The following is a 22516-nucleotide window of genomic DNA, read 5'->3' on the forward strand; positions in this document are numbered from 1 at the left end:
CAGAGAAAAATGGAGGCATCTTCAGACTGTAATGTTCAGAGGGAGAACTCAGACATGTGAGCTTCTCTCTTACGTGAGAAACCCAAATTACAGGTGAAGGCAAAGTGAGGGACAGACCACTGGAAGCGGGGATGCAGATCTATCTTCCTCAAGTGGGAAGGAGAAAGAGATGGCCAGACCTGGGAGGAAGGGGAAAGAGGATGAAAACGAACGAAGACGTGCCAGCACGTGGACTGGCGCCACACAAGCGACATCCGCATTATGCACTGCAAACATGTGCTAGTGAAATATAAAAAGAAATCTTTGATCCATTTGGAATGTAACCTCACGTAAAGTTAAACGTATCGCTCCGTGGCCACTCAGTTGTTCCAGTGGAAGTGGACATGCCGTCTTCACCCTATACAAAATTCCATCACTTGACTTAAGTCCGACCTTAGAGTTAGGCCTAATTTTGGGTTTTCCTGTGTATTTCACCTGCTACTTTTGATTGAGTCTCTTACTCCCAGCTGTTACAGAAGACAGAAACGTACTATTTCCTTTCTATTTCTTTTCCTCTAAGTTTTGGTAATTTCGTAATTGCACGCTGTCAGGGCATGGTATTTCTACTCTGCTCTGTCACCATATGCTTCACTGCATCAGTGCTGGTTCTGCAGGTACACGTACGCAGGGACTACTGACTATTAATCTGTGTGGTTTCCACAGTCATCTTTGTTGGCTGAAGTTCATCTTCTAGTAGTTTTTCTGCGAATGTCTGGGGAAGTGCTTCCTTGGTCACTTGCTTAGGGTGAACTGTGTCTCCCTAAGATTCATGTTAAGTCCCAACCCCTGTTCCTCAGAATGCAACTGTACATGCTGTCCAGAGAATGCAGTTTATTTTGATAATGTCACACTGCCCTCCCCAGGGTGGTAACAAGTTAATCGGCCAGAAATACATATGAGTGCTCTGCTTCCCCCATAGCCTGGTCAGAGTCTGCCACCAAACTCCTGAACCTCTGTCAATGTGATAGGTGAAAAATATGATTCTAATCTGTATCTTCCTATTTCTGAATGGAACTTACCATCCTTTTATATTTTATTGCTTTTACATTCCCTCTTTTATGAGCTATCTGTGGAGGTCTTTAAGGAGTATGAAGGAAGCTATCAGGATCAGGCCCAGGCTAGCCTGACTGGATTTTTTTTCTGACTGGATTTCTATGAAGGACATTAAGAGACACACCAGGGCCTCTGTGAGCAGTGGAGCAGCACAGGTAGAGGCAGCCAGAGTGCTGGGCTCAGGGAGGCCTCAGAGGAAACCAACTCTAACAGCACCTCGGTTTCTGACTTGCAGCCTCCAGAACTGTGGGAAAATAAATTTCTGTTGTTCTGGTCTGTGGTGTTTTGTTATGGTCACCCTAGCAAAGACACATAATGGCAAAACTTTCTGTCTGCGCCCTTTATACCTGACACGGAGATTGGCTGCAAATAAAACTACAGCTTATTCTCTCCTGAATCTGTGGGCGCTTCTCTACTGCCCCATGGTGCGGGACATTGTCACAAAACAATCTGAAGCTTGCCTGATTGTCAGTATCACCCTCCCTTTCTGAATGGTGCTGGGAATCAAAACCACAGCCTCACACATGCTAGACACATTTGCTACTGAGATATCTCAATCCCTATTCCTCCTCTTGAGGATCTGGATCCTTTTGATTGGCTTCCCAAAAGGATCTTTGCTTTTTTTTCCCCATGTATGTAGTACAGGGTTTACAGGGTCTCACTATGTAGATCGGACTCATAGTGATCCTCCTGTTTTCAGCCTCCTAAATGCTGGGATTACAGGCATGTGCCACCACACCCAGTCTCAAGTGCTATCTCAGCGTACCCCGGGGGTGAGGCTGGCACTGCACGTCGGTGATTGAACCCCGGCTGCGGCACTCTGCCTAAGCAGGTGCTTTAGTCTGCTGAGCTGTCTGGCCGGCCCTTGATCTTTGTTTTTTAAATAGTTATGTTCTTTAATGCCAGTATCTGACAAAAAAATTTATGATTAGGTAAGTATATAGAATATATAACTGCATGACATATATAGCTATAGTAGTATATAATTATATAAGCAAATAATGATATAAACATATATGCATATAATTTATATAAATATATTGATGCTGTAAAGAATAGCTCAGCAACCCCAGCTTAGCGAGGAGTGCATTTGCATCAGTGTGTATGTCCTTACACTAGTCCATCCTCTCGCGTGGTTTCCACAGGCACACGCTGTTGTCAGTACCATTCCACTGCTCCTTTTAAACACAGGTCTACCACTTGCACACGTGGATATCTGCTTCAACAATGCACAAGTTTATGCTTTTCAGAGTTTATAAAAATGGCATACTGCAAGCAGTCTCCTGGAGGTTGGGGTTTTCATACATCACTGTATTTCTAAGATTCATCCATGCTGCTTTATGCAGTTTTAGTTCATTCAACTTCTTTTTTTTTTCCAGAACCGGGGATTGAACTCAGGCCCTTGCGCTTGCCAGGGAAGCGTTTATTCCACTGAGCCATCTCCCCGGCCCCAATTCAACTTCTTGGCTGTACAATTAAATGTCTACTATGTGAATTTACTACAGATCTTTACTAGAGTATATATCTATACACACTTCTGCAGAAGGATAGTTGAGTTATTTTCTTTTATTCCCTGGTGCAAATAAATGGTACAGTAACTCTAGAGCTGACACCGAAGACAGCTGCTGAGGGAAGGCCGTGCGAGTGCTGGAAGCCCAAGAGAACGTCAGACTGGTTCCCAAAGGCAGCGCCCCAGCCGCCAGCCCCACCAGCGCTGCTTGAAAGAGCCTCTTGAGCCAGATAGGCTTCTCCCGTAGTGCTGTCTGGGGGCCCAAGTAGCCCCTACCTGTGGTTTTATCTTGCACATCCTGGTTACTGGTGAGATTGAGAGATTTTCTTGTGATTATGCCTTACATATATCTCTTATGCCATGTGTTAACGTTCTTAAAGAATTTGCTATTTTCTTTTTTATGGTAGCGTTAGGGATTGAACCATGGCCTTGCACATGCTAGGTAGGTGCTCTACTGTTGAGCTATAAATGCAGCCCTGGTGTGTTTTCTATTTTGTACTTATCTTTCTCATCAATTTGTATGTTTCCTATCTAATCCTCTGAGTAGGTTAAATATATTTACATATTTCCTGGTTTACTGTTCTTATCTTAAAGTGTTTAAGGTTTAATGTAACTGAATTTAATGTTTACTTTTATATTTACTGCTTCTGTGTCTATTTTAAGAGACCTTTCCCTATTCCATGGCTAGGAATACCATCTTCTGTATTTTATTTTAACTTAGTTGTGTTTTTGATTCTTAGTCCTGTTTCCCCGTGGAATTGTGTACTCGTGTAAGATGAAAAACTGAAATTGGCTAAGCGGCGGCCAGTACTTGTGCAGGAACATTGTGTCTGTCCCATACCCTTCCTTATAAATTCAGAGTTCTCCTTTGCAAACACCATGAAAGCCCACTGGCATTTTTATGTAACTGCCTCAACTCTGCAAGTCAGACTGATGTGTTTATAGCGTGTCTTCCTATCCATGAACATTACCTCTGTTCAGTCTTCTAAAATGCATTTCAATCAAGTTCTAGCACTTTCTGTACACAGACCTTGCTATGTTCGTTGGATTTATTACTGAAAACATTTTATTTCTGTAACAATGTACATACATTTAAAATTATACTTTTTATTGCTACAAAGAGATTCAACTTATTTTCATGTCTTGACTTTATAGGTTACTACCTGAAATGTTACTATTTCTAAAAATTTGTGTTTAGTTTATTTTAGTTTGCTATGTAAATAACAACATCCTTTCTGAAAAACATTTTTCTTCCTAATACTTAATGCCATATCTTATTGATTGACATTCCTGTTTACTCGATTAGTGTTTCTGTCACATCATGAATGGGTATGAGTTTTCTTGTATTCAGCCTACTGAAATGATTTTATAATTTCTCTCCTTCAATTTGGTGAATGAAATTCTAAATTCTGTTCAAGTCAGGCCATGATAAACCTAATTTGGTCAATGTAAATTTTTTAAAGACATTTGCTGCTGGATTTTGTTTTATTTTTTAGGATTTTATGATTCTGATATTGCTATATAGAACAAAATTAACTGTCTATACTTTAAATTTATTTACATAAATATACACAACTTTCATTCTCATAATGTTTAGTTTTGTTTTCAAGGTAACACTTGTATCAAGGAAGTGACTGAGCTATTCTTTTTTCCACTGTTCTTAAGTCTGTATATATTAAGATGTAGTGGTTCTCAAGTTTGATGACATTACTTTATACTATCAGTGGATTTCATTTTATTTTTTGTAGCCCAGGCTGGCCTCAAACTCACAGCGATCCTGCTGCCTCAGCCACCTGAGTGCTGAAATTACAGGTGTGTGCTACCACACTGGCTGATGAATTGGTTGAGAGAATATTTTTTTCAATCTAGTGCCTCAATTTATTTGTGTTGTAAGACTCATGACATTTTGTTTTTATCTTTGAATCAATTTAAGTTAAATTACATTTTTCTGGGAGCTTATCTATTTTATGTTTTCAAATGTACTGACAAAGTTCTACCTGTAACATTTTCTTCTCTTAAAAATAATATACCTGTAGTTTTGATTCCCATTTTACTTAATATTAATTTTTATTGCTTTTTTTTTTCTTAATTTTGCCAGTGGAGTATTTTGCTAAATGTTTCAAAAAACAACTTTGGATTGGTAATTGTCTCCCTTTCTATCTTTGTTTTGTATTTCTTTGATTTCCACACCTAGTGGCAGAATTACAAATGGCAAGTACAAGGACCTGGTCTCTATCCCTGGTACCACATGTGCTGGCCCTGGAACCCTGGGCATACCATGCTGGTCCCAAAACTGGGTATGGTGGCCCATGCTTGTAATTCCAGCACTGGGAAAGCTGAGACAGAAGGATCACTAGGAGTCTGAGCTGCACAGAGAGATACTGTACCAAATAAATAAATGAATAAAAGATTTAAAAAGCTGATATAATTAAACAAATTAATGATTCTAGCTGAATATTTCAGTAAGCCCCTCAAAAATTCAAAAAGACAAGTAATTAAAGAAAACATTTACCAAGACAGACCATATTTTAGCCCTCAATGCTAGTCTGAATAAATTTAAAAGAACTACTACAATGTCCTTAAGCTAGATATCAATGAAAGAAAGCTATCTGGAAAATACCCAGCCAGCTAGAAATAAGTAACATGCTTCTACAAAACTGAAAAATCAAAGCCAGAAGTAAGTTATAAAGTTCTTTAAATGAAAATATAGCAAATCAAATTTGTTATAAATTTAGAACAAAACCTTTTAGTTCTAAATATGTGCATTAGAAGAAAGGGATTAAATCCATAATATAAGTTTCCATATTAAGAAATGGAAAAGAAGGAAAGCTAACTAAACTGTAAGAAGCAAAAGACAAGGAAACTGCAAAGGGCAAATGCCAATGGAAGAAAAGACAGAAAAACAAAAAAATCAATGGATCCAAAACCTGATTCTATGAGAGCGATGAAACTGACAAATTTACAAGTTAACCTGATCAAGAAAAAGAGGGAAAACAAAATTTCAGCATGGGATTAAGAAAAGGCACAGGACCACAGATTCTACATAAATCAAAGGGCTGAGGTTAGAGCTTTATGCTAATAAATTTCATAAACTTATATGAAATGGACAAATTCCCCAAAAGACACAACTACCAAAGATCACTCCAAGACAGACGAATTTGAATACCTGTGTCTGAATGGTACAGCTATAGCTGAAAGCTTATAGCTCGCATAAGGAGCAGAACACATGGCACGTGCCTGTGACCTTAGCTACTTGGGAGACAGGCAGGAGGGCCACAAGTTCATAGTTAGACCAGACAATTTAGCAAAACCCTGTTGCAAAATAACAAAACTGAGCATGTATCTCAGTGGTAGAACGCTGGCCTAGCAGGCAAGGGGCCTGGTTCAGTCTGTACCACGATACAGGTCATCAAAACACTGCCAGAAAAGAAACTCCTGAGCCTGAGGCTTTTATTGGTGAATTCTGACCAACGTGAAAGGAAGAAAAAAAATTCTGATTTTCTACAAATTTTCATAAAAATAAAATGGAGGGAATATGCAACTCATCATACAAGGTCTTTATTATAATGAAACTTCACAAAAATGTTATCATAAAGACATCACAGACAATTCCATGTCCCCAGGAACACAGACTCAGGCACAGACTGACTGCTTATTAATCCAGGAGAGGTGTTTACATCGATAAACTTGCTATTTTGCTGCTTTACATATTCTGAGCTTCTGTTCGGATTCAGAATTGATGTATCTTCGTGGCAAACTGAACCTTCTATCTTTACACAATCATCCTCTTTGCTTCTAATTTTGGTTCTAAACCAAATTTTTTCCTCAGGTAATAGATCTATACTTCCTTCCTTTGGGTTAGTGTATGCCTGTATGTCTTTTTTCATGCTTTCAACATCTCTATAATGCTTTAGGAATATGTTATAGAAGCATCTAGACCCTTTAAAAATGTTCCAATTTAAAAAATGTTCCAATTTGACATCACTGTCACTGTTGTATTATAGTTTACATTTACCCAGATTCTTGGGTGAATCTTTCTCCCCTTGTTTTGTGTTTTCCTGCCTTTGTTTTTTCCTTTTGTGATCATCATCTTTTTCATTGGTTTATCTTGACAATTTTAGGGTTTGTGCATTCTCATAACGTTAATTTTTAAATTTTACCGTAACATCTAAACAGTATGCCAACTCACTCCACCTGAACAACGAAGGGTCTTTGAACATCTCTTATCATTCCAATTTCAAACATAAATTCTGCTCAGTCCTGTACAACATTTGTTTAGTCATTTCTTTTTAAAATCCACAAGTTATTACTTTCCATGGGCAATGTTGAGGTTTACGTACCTGTTTATCATTTTATGTATTTAGCTAATCTTCCCTCAGACAGTCCTGTGGCCGACATATAGGAAAGTTCCTTTAGGGATCGTCGCCAGGTAGTGAACCTTTTCCAGTTCTTACCTTTCAGTATCGTTATTCTTCCTGCACTGTGGGCCCCACAATTTGCAATTCTAGGGAATCTGGCATGCTTTCAAATTATCACCTGGCACTGACAGTTGCTATTAACCAAGCTCTTTTGCTATAATTTCTCTGTGGGCAATCTGGTCTTTAGGTCTCCATGAGGTAAAAAAATATCAGTTTTTCCTCAGTGATTTACCCAAAAGTAAATGGCATATCCAGTAGCAAGCTGCTGCTCTGTATCTGCTGAATGAATGAATGGCTGCTGGCAAGTTAACTACTCTCTCTCGGGACTCGACTCGAAGTTGTACTCCACACCAGGACACTGGTTCTAACTCTGCGATTCACACTCTTCCTGTGAGCAAGCTTTCGTTAGGTTTTGCAATGTGCGCGCAGGAGACTGAAGGGATGAGGGCAGGGGGCTTCTTCCGTCTCTTTCCATGTCACTCTCACCAGTGTTCTTCCACACCAGCCCCGGGCGCTGGTAGTGCTCCCGTGTCCAGCTAACCTTACTAAGCCTGCCGCATTCCCCCAGCATCCAGGCTGTGTCCCCTCTTCAGGAGCAGAGGCTGCAGCTCCCCGGAATGCCTCCCTGACTTCTCAGGTGGGAAAGCCTCCTGCTTATCTTCTCCTACCCCTAGAGCTGGTGGGGGTACTCACTCCAGTCGCCTCTGCTCTACCTCTGTCTTCTCTTTCAGCTCTCCACAACCACATAATACACTCTAAAAATTAAATTTGGTTTTGCTGAAATAACAAGTATCATTTCTGCTTCCCTGAGCCTCTGACAAAACAAATTCTTTTTGGATATCACTGTCTTTGCTGTTTTGTAGTACTATAAAGTCTCTGAGCATGGATTTTTATTTTATTTTATTTTATTTTATTTTATTTTATTTATTTATTTAGCTAGTTTGGGATCCATGGTGCTCCCTGAGTCTGCTAATTCACTGAACTGTTTTCATGCTGTGTCAGGTCGTTTTTAACATAAAGTGTGTAAGTCACTAGCATTGTAATTATGACCAGTCCATCTAACCCACCCATTCACTGAGCGCCTAACTCAAACACCGAAGTGTATTTCTACAGATGTGGCCATTAGCTCCTATTTACCTACTCATTTTGATGCCATTTGTTTTCTATGTGACATTATATATATATATATATATATATATATATATTATTTATAATATTTATTCACAGCCACACACATATATGGGAATGGGAACTCAGTGTGAGCTCATTTAAATTGGTTCTGCATTCTTTTGGCACAATCTTTGCTATCTTTGGGAGTTTCCTCACTTTTATAGATTGGGAAGAAGCTGTTTTTCAAAGGGACCCTGGCTCCTTTTAATGGAAAATGATACCTAGAGATCACCATCTGACACCAAAAGTGCTTATTACTGTCTAGTCTTTTCAGCACATAAGGCCAGGAAATGTGTATCCTAAAAATGATATGACTGTAGGGCCAGCCAGAGAGCTCAATGGACTAAAGTGACTGCTTAGGCAGGCACAGGAACCTGGGTTCTATCACTGGCATGCTATGCCGGCCCTGCGCTGAGACAGAGATTGAGACAGAAGGGTGTGGTAGCATGCCCCTGTAATCCCAGTGCTGGGGGCACTGAGACAGGAGGATCGCTACGAGTCTAATCTATGCAGTGAGACCTTGTAGACCCTGTACCAAATATATTAAAAAAAAAAAAAAAAAAAGATAAGAATGCAACAGGGCTGGGAGATAGCTCCATGGTCTAAGCACCAGCCTGGCGAGTGCAAGGACCTGGGTTGGATCCCTAGTACGACATGCTGTGCTGGCCCCAGGTGCTGTGCTGGTCATGGAGTCTGGGCATGGTGGCACACACCTGTAATCCCAGTGCTGGGGAGGCTGAGACACGAGGATCACTATGAGTCTGAGCTGTGTAGTGAGACCTTGTATCAGCTAACTAAATAAACCTTTAAAAAAATGCATCATAAACCATTCCTCCTATTTCCAGCTTCGGAGCACAGCTGTCTACTTACTATCATTCTCACACCTGCACTTCTTTACACTCATGCATACGTGGTTCTCAATAACAAGAGAATGCCTCATTTACTGGACTGTGTGAAAGAGCCAAACTATGAAACTATTAGAAAAAAGCTAACAGAGAACATGCTTCATGACATTGGTGTGGGGAACGATTTTTGGATAAGTACGCCAAAGCATGAGCTAGAAAAGCAAAACAAGAGGAACAGCATTATAGAAATCAAAAGTACTGGCAGCAGCAACAAAGACAAGTAGGATCATATCAGACTAAAAGCTTTGGACACAACAAAGAAAACCAAGTGAAGAGCCAATATTGTAGAGTGGAAGAATATGTTTGAAAGTTATACGGCTGACAAGTAGTTAATACCCAGAATATATAGGGAATGCACTTCAATATCAAAAAGCTGCATACCCAAATAGATATTTCTCAAAAGACACATTGCGATCACACAAGCTGACCACTTGGCCAGCAAGTATGAGCAAACACTCAACGTTAGTAATCATCAGGGGAGCTCACAGCAAAATCACGATGCAGAATCACTTCACTCCATCAGAACGGCCCTTAGAATCAATGCTGGCACAGATGTGAAGAAGCAGGAACTCTTAAACTCTATTGGTAGGAATGTAAATTGGTGCAGACACTAAGGAAATGCTAAGTCGCATCCTTAGAAACAGCTACCGCAGGACTCTGCGGCCCTACTCCTGGGTGTGTACTCAGAAGCACCAACATCAGTACGTTGAGGAGACATCTGCACTCCATGCAGCACTGCCCACAGCAGTCGGCGCCCGGCATCAGTCTAGCAGGGAACTGGATAGATGTGGTACACATCACAGTGGAATGCTCTACCCACCAGCAGGACGAGATCTCGTCATTTGCGGCATCATGGATGAACTTGGAGGACATCTATTAGGTGGACAAGTCGGTAACAGAAAGACAAATACTGTATGGCCTCACTCATTTGTGGAATCTAAAAAGGTTGACTTGCCAGAAGTTCGGAGAATTGTGCTCACCACAGTCTGCAAAGCGCAGAGGCAAGGGAGGAGAGACTGGTAAATAAATACCAAGTACAGACTACAGGGAGAATAAGTTCTGATGTTCTACACAGAGCATGACGGCTAACAATATTATATTGTGTATTTCAAAATAACTAGAAAAGAGGACTCTGAATGTTCTCATTATAAAGACATGTACTTGAGGTTATGGATAAGCTAAATATCTGCACTTCACCATTATATAATACAGTGCATGTATGTATAGGAGCCACACACCACATCCCATGAGTATGTACAATTGTCAGTTAAAAACAAAACTCAAAAACAACTCCATGCCAGGTATGGTGGAGCACACCTGTAACCCCAGCACTTGGGAGGCACAGGCATGAGAATGGCCATTAGTTCAAGGCCATCTTAGGCCACACTGTAATCTCAGGGCCAGCCTGAACCACACAGCAAGACTTTGTCTCAAAACAACAAACACAAAACCCTAAGTACTTACTTATGTCACAACACAGACACATACAATCTCAGAAAAGCACCATCAGTACTGTTAACACCAGCACCACTGAACACAGCACAAGGGTTTCCTTTGTTCTTAGAGCAAGTTCCATTAGGGATGTACAGTTAGATAATTTCAAGTCATTAGAAATAATACTTCCAGTGTGGTTATACTAACAACTGATTATTACCTAGTTAGGCCCATTCATTTTTACTTTCTTAGGAATTTATTAAAATTTAATTACACAAAATCTTTGATTATAAAGTCAAACTGATAAAATAACGCAGAAACCAGGAAATCTCTAGCTTAGTAACTCTAAGATGCACACCACTGGATTCCATTTTTAAGCCAGTCTGACAATGTTAGTACTGTAACGTAAGACTTAGTCCTTTTGTATTCACTGTGCTTTCTAACACGCTGTGCTTATCTCTACCATTTTATTATTTGCCTTTTATTTTCCCATCTGCTCATTTTGCCCTGTTTCATTCTTGAATTAACCAAGTATTTATTATTTCATTTTTCCAAAATCATGTGTATAACATGTACTTTCAACTTGTTATAGAATAAAAATATGTATTTCTAATTTATTATTATTTTTTATATTTTTTGGTGGTATCAGGGATCCAACTCAGGACCTTGTGCTTGTCAGGAAAGCACTTTATTCCATTGAACTATCTCCCCAGCCCTTTATTATTTTCTTGATAATATTAAAATGTAACAATTTAGTCAAGCAATACTCATGGGAAGTTAATCTCACACTAACTTTTTAGCTGTATTTCCTTGAGAACTGAAACCTCATGAAAGCAGAATGTCACCCATGTGACAGGCAGCACAGCTTACGGTGCTAAACGATCCGCTAAACTGCAAGCAGCCTGGGAGCACTGTGACTGACCTGGGAGCCACAGCTCTCGGCTTCTATGTGGTGTTTCTTGGGCCTTTCTGGGCCAGGAAAGACTCTTGAGATCTCTAAGCCAGACTGTGCCCACATGCGGTGGTCTTGGGCCCCTGTCCTTGCGTTGCTACTTAAAGGGAGGGGCTGAGAACAGACCTAGGGACTGTTGTCATGCAGCACAGGGCACTGGGAGAAGCTGCGCTGCTGGCTTCTCGTATCTGTTGTCATTCTCGGGTCTTTGTGAAAGTGAGGCCGTGTGCGGCCTACTGAGGTATATGAATAACCTGTCTAGATGGTTCTGAAGCCACTGTGAACAGGCACTGTGGGGCAGGAGCAACAGCAGAACAGGTCTGCCTAGCTTTAGTTCAACACAGCCCAAGTGTGGGCACATAAAAGGCCTGGACAAACAAGCCTGAAGCCTCACGAGGCCCAGTTTTCCCACAGGCTGACGATGAAAGCTTAGCATCATGTGACAGGATAAAACTTCTCCTTTGGGAAGGGATGACAGCTGGAGACAACCTTACACTGAGAAAACTGCCCACTCTTCCCCACTGTCCATGGCATGGGTCCAACCCAGAACCTAGCTGCAAGAGCTGGGTTGGATGATAACAATGCCTCCGGCGCTGACTGCTTATAGAGGGCAGGGAGGAGCCTAGCACAAGAGCTTGAGCTCCATGGGTGCGGCTGGGGCGGCAGTCAGAGAACAGAACCGATCCAGTCAGCCTGGGCCAGTGTCTATGGGCCTTCCGCAGTGGAGCTTGGGGACATGAGTGGAGGAATGCTCTGGACCAGGTCACAAGGCCGAGGAGTACCGCGTAGCAACCTGGCGTACAAACTGCAGTGATGGGGGCCTGCCCCTTAGCTCAGTTCTTTGGGGGCCTGCCCCATAGCTCAGTTCTTTAAGTGGCTGCTTCAATAAAGCAGTCAGGCTCAGGTTGCTGTGGTTCGATCCCCACAACTCAAGCCAGCCAAACCTGCCCTGAAGGCATTCGGAGAAAAAAAAAAAATCCTGGGTCGGAGGAGATAGCTCAGTAGGATAAGTGCTTGCCTGGCAAGTGCAAGGGTCTGAGTTCAATCCCCAGTTCCAACAACAACAACAAAAAACTGCAGTGGCAACGCCAGCCTGGCGCAAACCTGGGGCCACAGAACAGGAGACTTCGCACAGACTCCTGAGCATCACGTGCAGTGACAACCTCAGCGGTGACTGGAGGCTGAGGCAATGTACTAAGGATGGAAGCCTAAGTCTGACTGCTGCCACCTGGTGATGGTGACAGAGGCCACGCAAACGCAACTTCCTAGAGAAAGGATACCAACAGGCACCTGAACAAATAGCAATAATGATTACTTTTAAAAGATGAAACCTGGGTTCGATCCCTAGCCTGCCAAGCTGGTCCCACCCCTGGGGTGTGCTAAGATAACAGGAGAATCACTACGAGTCCAATCTACATAGTGAGACCCTGTAGACCCTGCACTAAATACAAAAATAGATAAATAAAATAAAAGAGGAAACCAAGAGTATGTGGAGATCCTTGCTGTCTTCTGGAAGGGCAAATGGGATTCTCCTATCATTGCCATCTTCTAAGGCACTGCTTTCAACATGTAGGACTCAGACTAACAGTCAAGTCAGAGAACTTACTAGAAAGGCAAATTCTTAGACCTACTGAATATGGAAGTGGGGCCACAGGGGTTCAACAATCTATATTTTATTGTTTATTTTTAATTTTGTATTTTTAGGGAAGGGTCTACAGGGTATTCAGGGTCTCACTACTAGATCAGACTCATAGTTTCTCTTGTTTACAGCCTCTCAGCACTGTGATTACAGGCTCATGCCACCATGCTCAGTTTCAATTGCTGTCTCAGTGCGCCCCGGGGGTGGGGCTAGCATGGCAGGCCCGGGGATTGAACCCCTGGCCCCTGTGCCTGCTTGTAGGCATTTTAATGTGCTGAGCTACTTGGCCAACCCTATACTTTAATAAGATTTTAGTTATGATGCACCTAGAAGTCTGAGTCCTGTACTTAAGTGAGTTCAGGGCTGTGGAGGTAAGTCTATGAGCCTACAATGGAAACCAGTGCTGGGGAAACCTTCAAGCTCTATTACCCTGAAAACCTAATAGAAAGGGGAAAGCCGTGACAAGTCAGTTCAGGTATTGATTCAAATGGTCTGGCTGGTGGACAGAATCTGCACTAAATGACTGTAAATAAATTATAAACACTGGGAGGCCACAGTTTGCCTTTTGAGTGCTATGCTTCTTACAGCCAGCCATGCCCCTCTACATAGTTTGGTGGTAAAATATTCCCTACTGCAGAAGACACAGACTTCTGTTTGGAGCTTGTGACCGCTAAGCTAGGGTAGGTTGCCACAATGAGTTGTTTCATGTGTTCTCGCATACCTCCACTGTCGCTTGGCAGCAGTGCCCCTGGCCTAGGGTGAGGTTCACCCCAGATGCACACACCTCTGTGGGGGCAGCTTGTGTTTCCCACTCCACATACTGCTCATCGAGGGCCAGGCTAAGCGAGGCCTGCTGAGCTGGCTGAATGCGGTGCGGCAGATGGGACCCAGAGCTACCTAACATGGTCAGTGCAACTCCCTCTGCTTCTGTACTGTCACTGTCAGGAATTTTAACTTCAGAAGATCTGTTTTTACTTTGTAGTGTTGTATCTATTTATGTGGACTCCAGTATTTACTCTTTCAGTTGCTCTTTGCTATTTCTTTTATTTTTATTTTTTCTTTTTTGGTGGGAACCGGGGATTGAACGCAGGCCCTTGCACTTGCCAGGGAAGCGCTTATTCCACTGAGCCATCTCCCTGGCCCCTTCTTTTATTTCTGAGCTTCTATCTGAGATAATTTTCCTTCTGCCTGTAAAATCTTGTTAGTAATTTTTTGGGCAAGTTTGTGGGTAACATACATATTTCAGTCTTTGGTGGACTAAAATATTTAATCTTCATTTTTTAAAAAATGAAAAGGCCTGCCAGATAGCTCAGTGGACTAAAGTGCCTACTTAGGTAGAGTGCAGCAGCAGGGGTTCAATCTCTGGCATGCCGTGCTGGCCCTGCTCCTGGTGAGCACTGAGACAGTGATTGAGACTGGGAGTGGTGACGTGTGCCTGTAATGCCAGCGCTTAGGAGGCTGAAAACAGGAGAATCACTATGAGTCTTACCTGTGTAGTGAGACCCTACAGACCCTGTCCTAAATACATTAAAAAAAAAAAAAAAAAAAAAAAAGAGGTACAATTTACATAGAGAGAAATGCTGAGAACTTAGGTGTAACATTCATTTTTTTTTTTTTTTTTTCCCAATCTATTTGGTTGCTATACGGTCTCAGTACACAGCTTGGACTTACAGTGATCCTTATGCTTTCAGGCTCCCCAGGGCTGGGATTATAGGTGTGCGTCACCATGCCACTACTCCTGGACTCTGGCCTGCTCACCCTGCCCTGGGGGTGGTGCTGGCGTGGCATGTGGTGCTGGGAATCAAACTGCAGTCCCTGTGCTTGCCTAAGCAGGCACTTTAGTCCACTGAGCTATCTTGCTGGCCCCAATTTTAGTTTTGACAATTGCTTCAAGATAGAAATATACAACCATCCAAAGAGTTCTTTCCTGTTGCTTCTTGGTCCGTGCTATCCCCCACAAGGCAATCATGGATCTGCCTTTCCTCACACAGGTTAGTTCTGATTAGTCTACAATTTCATACACTCAGAATCAGACATTATATACTTTTTTTCATGTCCAACTTCTTTTGTTAGCATATTGTTGAGATTCATGATGCTGGTTCTTTCTTGCTGAATAGCATCCAGTGTATGACTGTACCAGAGTTTGTCTATTCACCTATTGATAGGCAGCTGTTTCCATTTTCACAGGTTATTATGAATAAAGCTTCTGATTTAACAAGTATTTTTGCAGACATACATTTTCATGTCTCTTTGGTACACATGCAGCAGTAAAATTACTGAGTCATATATGCTTAGTTGCTAACTTGCTTATAAAATGGTTATACCACTGTAGTGTCTCACTAGAGATGTGAGAGTTCCCAGTGCTCCAAACCCACCTCAACCTTTGTCATTATCAAATTTTTTTTTAAATTTTAACCTTTCTAGAAATATTAAGTGGTATTGCATTACTGGGTTTTATTTTGTATTTGCAGGATTTTTTAAATATATGTTTTGGATTCATATCTTCTGTGAAATATATGTGATTATTTTATCCCAGTCTGTGGCTTCTCTATTTGTATCTGTTGAACTGTTGTTTTAATTTTGATAAAATACAATTTGCCGGGCTGGCGAGATACCTCAGTAGTGTAAAGTGCCTGCTTAGGCAAACTTAGGCAAAGCACAGGGACTGCACAGTGCACCAGCCCTGGCCCCAGGGTAGCCTGAGCCAGCCACAAAAACCAAACAAAGAAAGAAACAAACAAAACCAATTTGCCAATTTTCTCTTGTATAGCTCATGCTTTTTATGTCCCACAAATTATTTACCGAAATAATACCCATCCTGTTTGAGTACAAACTTGAAACCCAATTCCAGTTGTGCTTTTAAAATACAACACTAAGGTCTTGGACATATTTCCTTAATGTTCTGTCCTAGTGCCTTCATATTTTAATTTTACTTTCATGTTTACATTTACAATTCATCTCAAGTTGACTTTTGTCAATGATCTGAAGTATGGGCTATTTTCTTCTTTATGAACATCTGGGAATTCCAGCAACATTTGTTGCAGAGATTTTTACTTCCAACATTCCAACACTGTGGTGCTCTTGTAGAAAACCATTTGGCATTTACGGCCTCCCTACTCTGTTCCACTGACCTATTTTTTAAATTTTCCTGCCAATACCTTGCACACGGATCATTCCATTCTCCTAAGAGACTTGCTGAGCACAGGATGTGGGGTTTGCAGTGCTTTTATTCAGCAACCAAGTCACTGTCCCTTGCTGTTCTGGCTCCACTGCTCCACTGCGAAGCTTGTCACCAGTCTTAGCCTTCTCTTTGAAAGTGATTCTTCCCCTAAAGATTTTATTCTTTCTTTTTAAAAATAATTGTTTGCTATAATGCTATAATGGGCATCTTTGTATTTATATTTGTGGGTGCAGGCTTTCCTGACTCTGTGGAATGATGTCTTCTATAATTTTTAGAGACTTACTAGTCATTACCTCTTACAACTCTGCTTCTGTCCCCTCCTCCTCACATTTCTGGTACTCCATATGTTAAGCTTTCTTCTTTTTTGATATGTTTTATGTTTTATGTCCTTATCTGAACCACCCTTAAGTTCCTTTATGTTTGCTTGCTTCCACTTGGATATTTTCTAGTCATCTGTTATTTATCTGTTCTGTGACAAATTATACATCATGAGGCCTAATCTGATGAAAATACAGCCACCCTAATGGCCCTGAGATAATAGGTCACTATGGCTTTGATTTGCATTTATGAGGTTAGTGATGCTGGTAATTTTTCCTTTTGTTGTTGGCCATTTGTGTGCTGTCTTTGGAGAAATGTGTGTTCACGTCCTCTGTGTAGCTTTAGATTGGCTTGCTTGGCTTCACTACAGAGCTATAGGAATTTTTTATGTATTCTGGATATTAAAGCCTTATAGGATATGTGGTTTGCAACTATCTCCCCCTATTCTATAGGTTTCCTTTTAATTTTGCTGATGATGTCCTTTGATGACCAGGAGCTTTAAATTCTGATGCGGCCCGGCTTGTTTACTTTTATTGCTCATGCTTTTAGAGTCATATCCAAGAAATGCTTGTCAAATCCAATGGCTTGAAGTCTACCCTCATGTTTTCTTCCAAGAATTGTATCCTTTGAGGTATAGTTAGGTCTTTGATCCATTTTGAATTAATTTTTGCATACAGTATAAAGTGTGGGGAAGACCATCATGTGTTTAGGCTTAGCCTTGTTTTTTAAGCAGCGTGAGATGAAGACATTTCACTAAGTTCTGAGCCTAACTCCTGAGATTCTCATGTGGGCTCAGCTCTAATTTAATGCTCCTTGGGAAACTAAAATGGCCACGTATTTGGTTTCCAATTTGTTGATCCCACCTTGAGCAAGAGCTACAAGTGTTACTGTTTCTCTTCTCCCCAAGAGTGGCATTTTCTGAGCTGAAGATCTGGGCATTTCCAGAATCAACAAGAGCCCCTCAGTGGCAGAAAACGTCTAGTAATAACTCATCCTGGAAAGGTTTCCTACCATCAGCCACGTGGCGTGCTCATAGCCCATTGCTTCTAACTTGCTGATGTCTTTATAAATGTGCTTTTAAAAGTTTATCTGGCTTTTCAAGTTCCTCCAGTCTGCTGCCCTGCCCTACTACATCCTAATTTGGAAATTGAATTTATTGTTTTAATAACTTTATTAATTTATTTTAACCCATTACTTGATTAAATTTGCATAGTCTCTGCAGTCATTTTCCCATGGATTCTTTAGTGTCTTGTTAGACATGGTGGTAAGTATTAGGAGACAGCCTGAATGTCTTCCATTTCTTTTTCTACACCACTGTCTCCAAACTGTTTCAAACACAGAAGATACAATACACATTCTTTCCTGTTGTTTAGTAGAAAAGCACCTACACAGAATCTACGGAGGTTCTGGCATTTCTGCGCACACGTATGCTGGACCCCATGTGAAGAAAAGTACTACCAGTTCCTAATTTAGGGTCCTTAATCTAAATTGGCACAGGTTATGTCCAAGGTTTGTTCGAGTTTGGGAATGACTCTATGTTTCCCTTTCACCTCTGTGAACGTGGGATACTGATGGCTTTCACACAGTGAATCAGTTCTGTATTCTGGAATAAAGCCCTGCGCCATGACTCACTGTTTTTACAATGTACTGCTGGGTTCTGCTTGCCAGTATTTTGTTGATCACTTTTGAACGACACTGAGAAGTGGACAGGCCTAGAAGTTTCCTTTCGGATGTTAACTCTTTCATACTTGAGGGTCAATATTTTATTTGCCTCAGAAAGTAAATCTTTAATACAGCAGTGTTGGCATTTCTTGATCTTTAAAGTATAGTGACAATGTCGCACGATGTCTTCTGGGTGAGTGAGCACAGTGGCAGTTTACTGTTTTCTCCATTTGTTCTATGCTAATTGGTCTTCATGAGAGTCGGTCTGTACCAAGGTCAATTACTGTAAGTTGTATTGTCTTAAAACATTTCATCGAGGTTTTTAAATTCATCTACATATTATACACCTTATTATTTTTTTCAAAGTAGACACGTTTTCTTTTCTTTCTAGGGAGGGCCTTGTACTCATCAAGCAGGTATACTGCCACTAAGCTACACTGTCAGCCCTAGTCTGATTCTGTAAATATCCTATTTTAGGGGCCAGGGACATAGCTCAGCGGTATTAGCACCTGCCTGGCAAGCACAAGGTCCTGAGTTTGACCTCTAGCGGAAAAAAATTAAAAAAAAAAAAAGAAAGAAAAAAAAAAGAAAAAGAAAAAAAAAAATCCTATTTTGAGGCCCAATGTGGTGGTGCACACCTGTAATCTCAGCATTTTGGAGGCTGAGGTAGGAGGACCACCATGAATTCGCAATAGCCTGAACTACACAGTGAGATCCCATGTCAGAAAGCAAACAAAACAAAAAAACCCACCCTCATTTCTGCCCTCTGCTTTCCTTAGGCAGAGTCCACTGTGTTTACTTGCTTTTATGCAGAGTCCACTGTGTTTACTTGCTTTTATGCTCCTTTGTTTTGACTTCACTTAGAAATAATTTCTTTATGACTCATTCCAACACTATGCTCTTTTCAAATCTTCCCTTTACCTAACTGACTCAGTTTTAGTCTGAATTCTGTCCCTGCATCACTTCCCACAGTTGGGTATGGGGCTCTGAGGCTCAGCTCCTGTCCTCACTCCACGCAGGGCTGTTATTCACACTGCCAGGGCCTGCCCCGCCCTCCCTGAAGAGCAAGTCTGTGGAGAGCTCCTTCTCGTGAGACCAAGGACACTTGCCCGGTGAAGCCCCACATAGGATCCAGCTGTGCCAAAGTCCAAGTGCCTCCGCTGGCGACTAGTCAGCTACGCCAGTGTCCAGGACAATGCTTGTCTTGCTAGAATTGCGTAATTTTCCGGAATAAGCACTGTCGCTGGCTTATTCTGGATCAGTTTTCTCTGGCACACAGTACAGCGTTTTAGTGAGGCATATTTTATAAAAATAAGATTAATTCTTATTTACTTAATTCTAGCTTTAAGTGCATTTTTACCTGTTCATGTTCTCGTTTTTAATTCCACTTTATTTTTTATGTATTTAGGACAGGGTCTACAGGCTCTCACTATGTAGATCGGACTCGTAGTGATTCTCCTGTTTCAGCCTCACAAGCGCTGGGATTATAGGTGTGCACCACCACACCCAATCTCAGCTGCCATTTCCGTGTGCCTGGGGCGGGGTCGGCACGGCACAGCATACCAGGGATTGAACCCTGGTCCCTGCGCCAGCTTATAGTCTGCTGAGCTCTCTGCCCGGGCCTAATTCCACTTTATTTTAGTTACTTTGGTCATTTTTGTCCTACATGTGCCTTCCTGAGTTTATGTTGTATTTTCTTTGTGATTCCTTGTCATTATTTCTGTCATCATATTCTATTTTTCCAAGCATTCTTTTTTTTTTTCCCCAAGCATTCTTGATAAGAGAATCTTATCCTATACTTCTGTTTTTCTATCTCCCGCTTCTATATCCTTTGCTAATCTCTCTGTATTTTTATATTTTTGCTTTGTGATCTTCATTGATAAAGATTATTTAATATGATTTTTAAAAAATACATGGCAAAGCAGACTCTGAAGTATAATCTGCCCCACGACAATATTTTTCTGCGGAATATTCTTTGCTAAGTTTTTCCATTCTTTTCTATGGTTTTCTTACACTTTTTTTTTTTTTTTTTTGAGTCAAGGTCTCACCACACAGTGCAGGCTGGCCTTGAGCTCACTTCTGTAGTCCCCAGGCTGATCTCGAACTCGCAGCAATCCTGTCTTACACATTTGTATCAAAGTTGTTTGTCAATTTTTATTACTCAGGACTTTCCTGGTTGGGCTATCTGTAGAAAGTTCCTTCAGGCAGATTTTTTTTTTAGTACTGAGGATCGAACTCAGGACCTTGTGCTTGCCAGGCAGGCATTTACGCCACTGCGTTATCTCCCTGGCCCTCATGCAGCAGATTTCTGTTGACATATTTTGAAACTGCTACAGCAGCTTGGCTTCTGCTATTATTTGTCCCATATGATATCTTTGTTGATCTTAACCACTTTTGGTAGCTGTTGTTTTTTGGAGTCTGAGAATCACATCTGCTGCCTAGTTTCATTAGAAATGGAATTTGTTATTGGTTTTTCCACATGTGATATCCAAAAGAGGAAAGAAATTATTATCTCATACTGTCATATTCATATGGGAAGTTGAGTGGTTCTCTTAATCACTGTTTTATAATCTCTTTAATGTTACATAATGATAGAATGGAGAGATTCTTTGCCATAAATTGAACAAATTAAAATTTAAAAACTCCTCTTCTTTACACAAATATCATGCAGAGACAGAGCAGTCCTAGCGATTTTTGCTAAACATCTTTTATATGGTTTATGGAAATGCACTTTTATGAATACTCCATACATTGTATCACAGCGTCAAGAGAAAAGGCATTTCAAGCTGCTTCCCACCTACAGTCCAAAATACCATGAGCAGAGCACCTGACACCGCCTATGGCTTGCTTGTGTGGCTCTAGCACCGCCACTGCGACATGTGCACACTGCAGGAAAGAAGAGAGGCCCGAGTAGGTAAGTTTCACCACAGGAGGCAAACGAGGCAGCAGGGCAGAACATCAGCCCAGTGAGGGAGGGGGAGGTAATGGAAAGCGACTGAAACGCCTGCCCGCGCTTCCTGGCCTCATCCCTTTGGTCACAAGTGACAGGAGTGAACCCAAGAGGTGTGAGCCATTCAGGAACAAAATCCCGACAAAGGGCTGGCCAGACAGCCCAGTGTATTAACATGCCTGCTTAGCCGGACACAGGGACCTGGTTTAATCCCTGGGCCTGCCGTGCTGGACCCGTCCCCCGGGAGACTGGGTGTGGTGGCAGGCACCTGTAATACCAGCGCTTGGGAGGCTGAAAACAGGAGGATCAGTATGAGTCCAATCTGGGTAGTGAGTCCCTGCACTAAATACATAAACAAAACAAAATACCCAACAAAGAAGTCAGAGGTAGGCCAGGGCGTCCAGTGATCTTGTGGGGTGACTTACTTTTTCCAAAACTTTGGCAATTCGGGTACCAATTTGTTCAAGTGACTGCTGGGGGTACTGGTCTTTGCCAAGGTTCTGCAATACCTGGAATGGAAGGGAGATCGCAGGTGGATGAGTGAAAAGGAGGCAGGATCTACACGGTGCTGATGACACTGTGCTGGGCACCTGAGGCTTCTGTGCACACGTTCTGTGGTCCTCCTTGAGGCTGTCAGGGAAGACTCATTCCAATTGTTCTGCCACCCCCTCAGCCCTCTCCTGCTTAATAAAAATGAACATACTTTCAAATACTTTTTGGGCTGGGGAGATAGCTCAGTGGTCTCAGCACCTGCCTGGCAAGCACAAGGACCCGGGTTTGATTCTCACTACTGCATGTTGTGCTGGCCCTGGAACCCCTGGCACACCTTGCTAGCCACCAAAACTGGGCATGGTGACACACCCCTGTAATCCCAGTGCTGGGGAGGCTGAGGCAGGAGGATCACTACAGATCTGAGGTACATATCGAGACCCTGTACCAAATAAATAAATAAATAAATAAAAGATTAAAAGAAATCAAATACTTTTCTATGTATACATTTGATCCTCATAAAGTATGAGACTACATGGTGTTCTATAACTTATGGCTTCAAATCACTGGAAATGTCCTTCATTCTGATAAACATCTTTTTACTCCCTTTCCTGACGGTACACTGTACATGATTATCTTATTCAGCCCATCTTCTCCACTAGGGTCCTCCTTGCCTTCTTTCCTTTTCAAGAATTGCAGCAGGATAATTAACTGCCTCAAATACTTCTCTCAAGGAGCCTCTGTCTGAGGGTTAGACTGAGCACTATACACAGAGCACTAAACACCTTGATGGGTA

General features: G+C 41.7%; 1 protein-coding gene across 2 annotated transcripts in view; it reads right to left on the minus strand.

Moving 5' to 3' along the window:
• The window catches only part of Ttc17 (tetratricopeptide repeat domain 17), a 108939-nt gene that overhangs the window by 5991 nt on the left and 80432 nt on the right, over positions 1 to 22516 (minus strand). The window contains exon 22 of one of the 2 annotated variants that reach the window (XM_023710703.1): positions 21657 to 21740. In XM_023710703.1, the coding sequence (XP_023566471.1) occupies positions 21657 to 21740 (84 nt within the window). Of the gene's footprint in view, positions 1 to 21652; positions 21741 to 22516 lie in introns of both variants that reach the window. The other variant, XM_023710704.1, reaches the window with a different exon arrangement.

This window comes from Octodon degus, unplaced genomic scaffold, assembly GCF_000260255.1.
Source record: "Octodon degus isolate 3935 unplaced genomic scaffold, OctDeg1.0 scaffold00018, whole genome shotgun sequence".
NCBI classification, from domain to species: Eukaryota; Metazoa; Chordata; class Mammalia; order Rodentia; family Octodontidae; genus Octodon; species Octodon degus.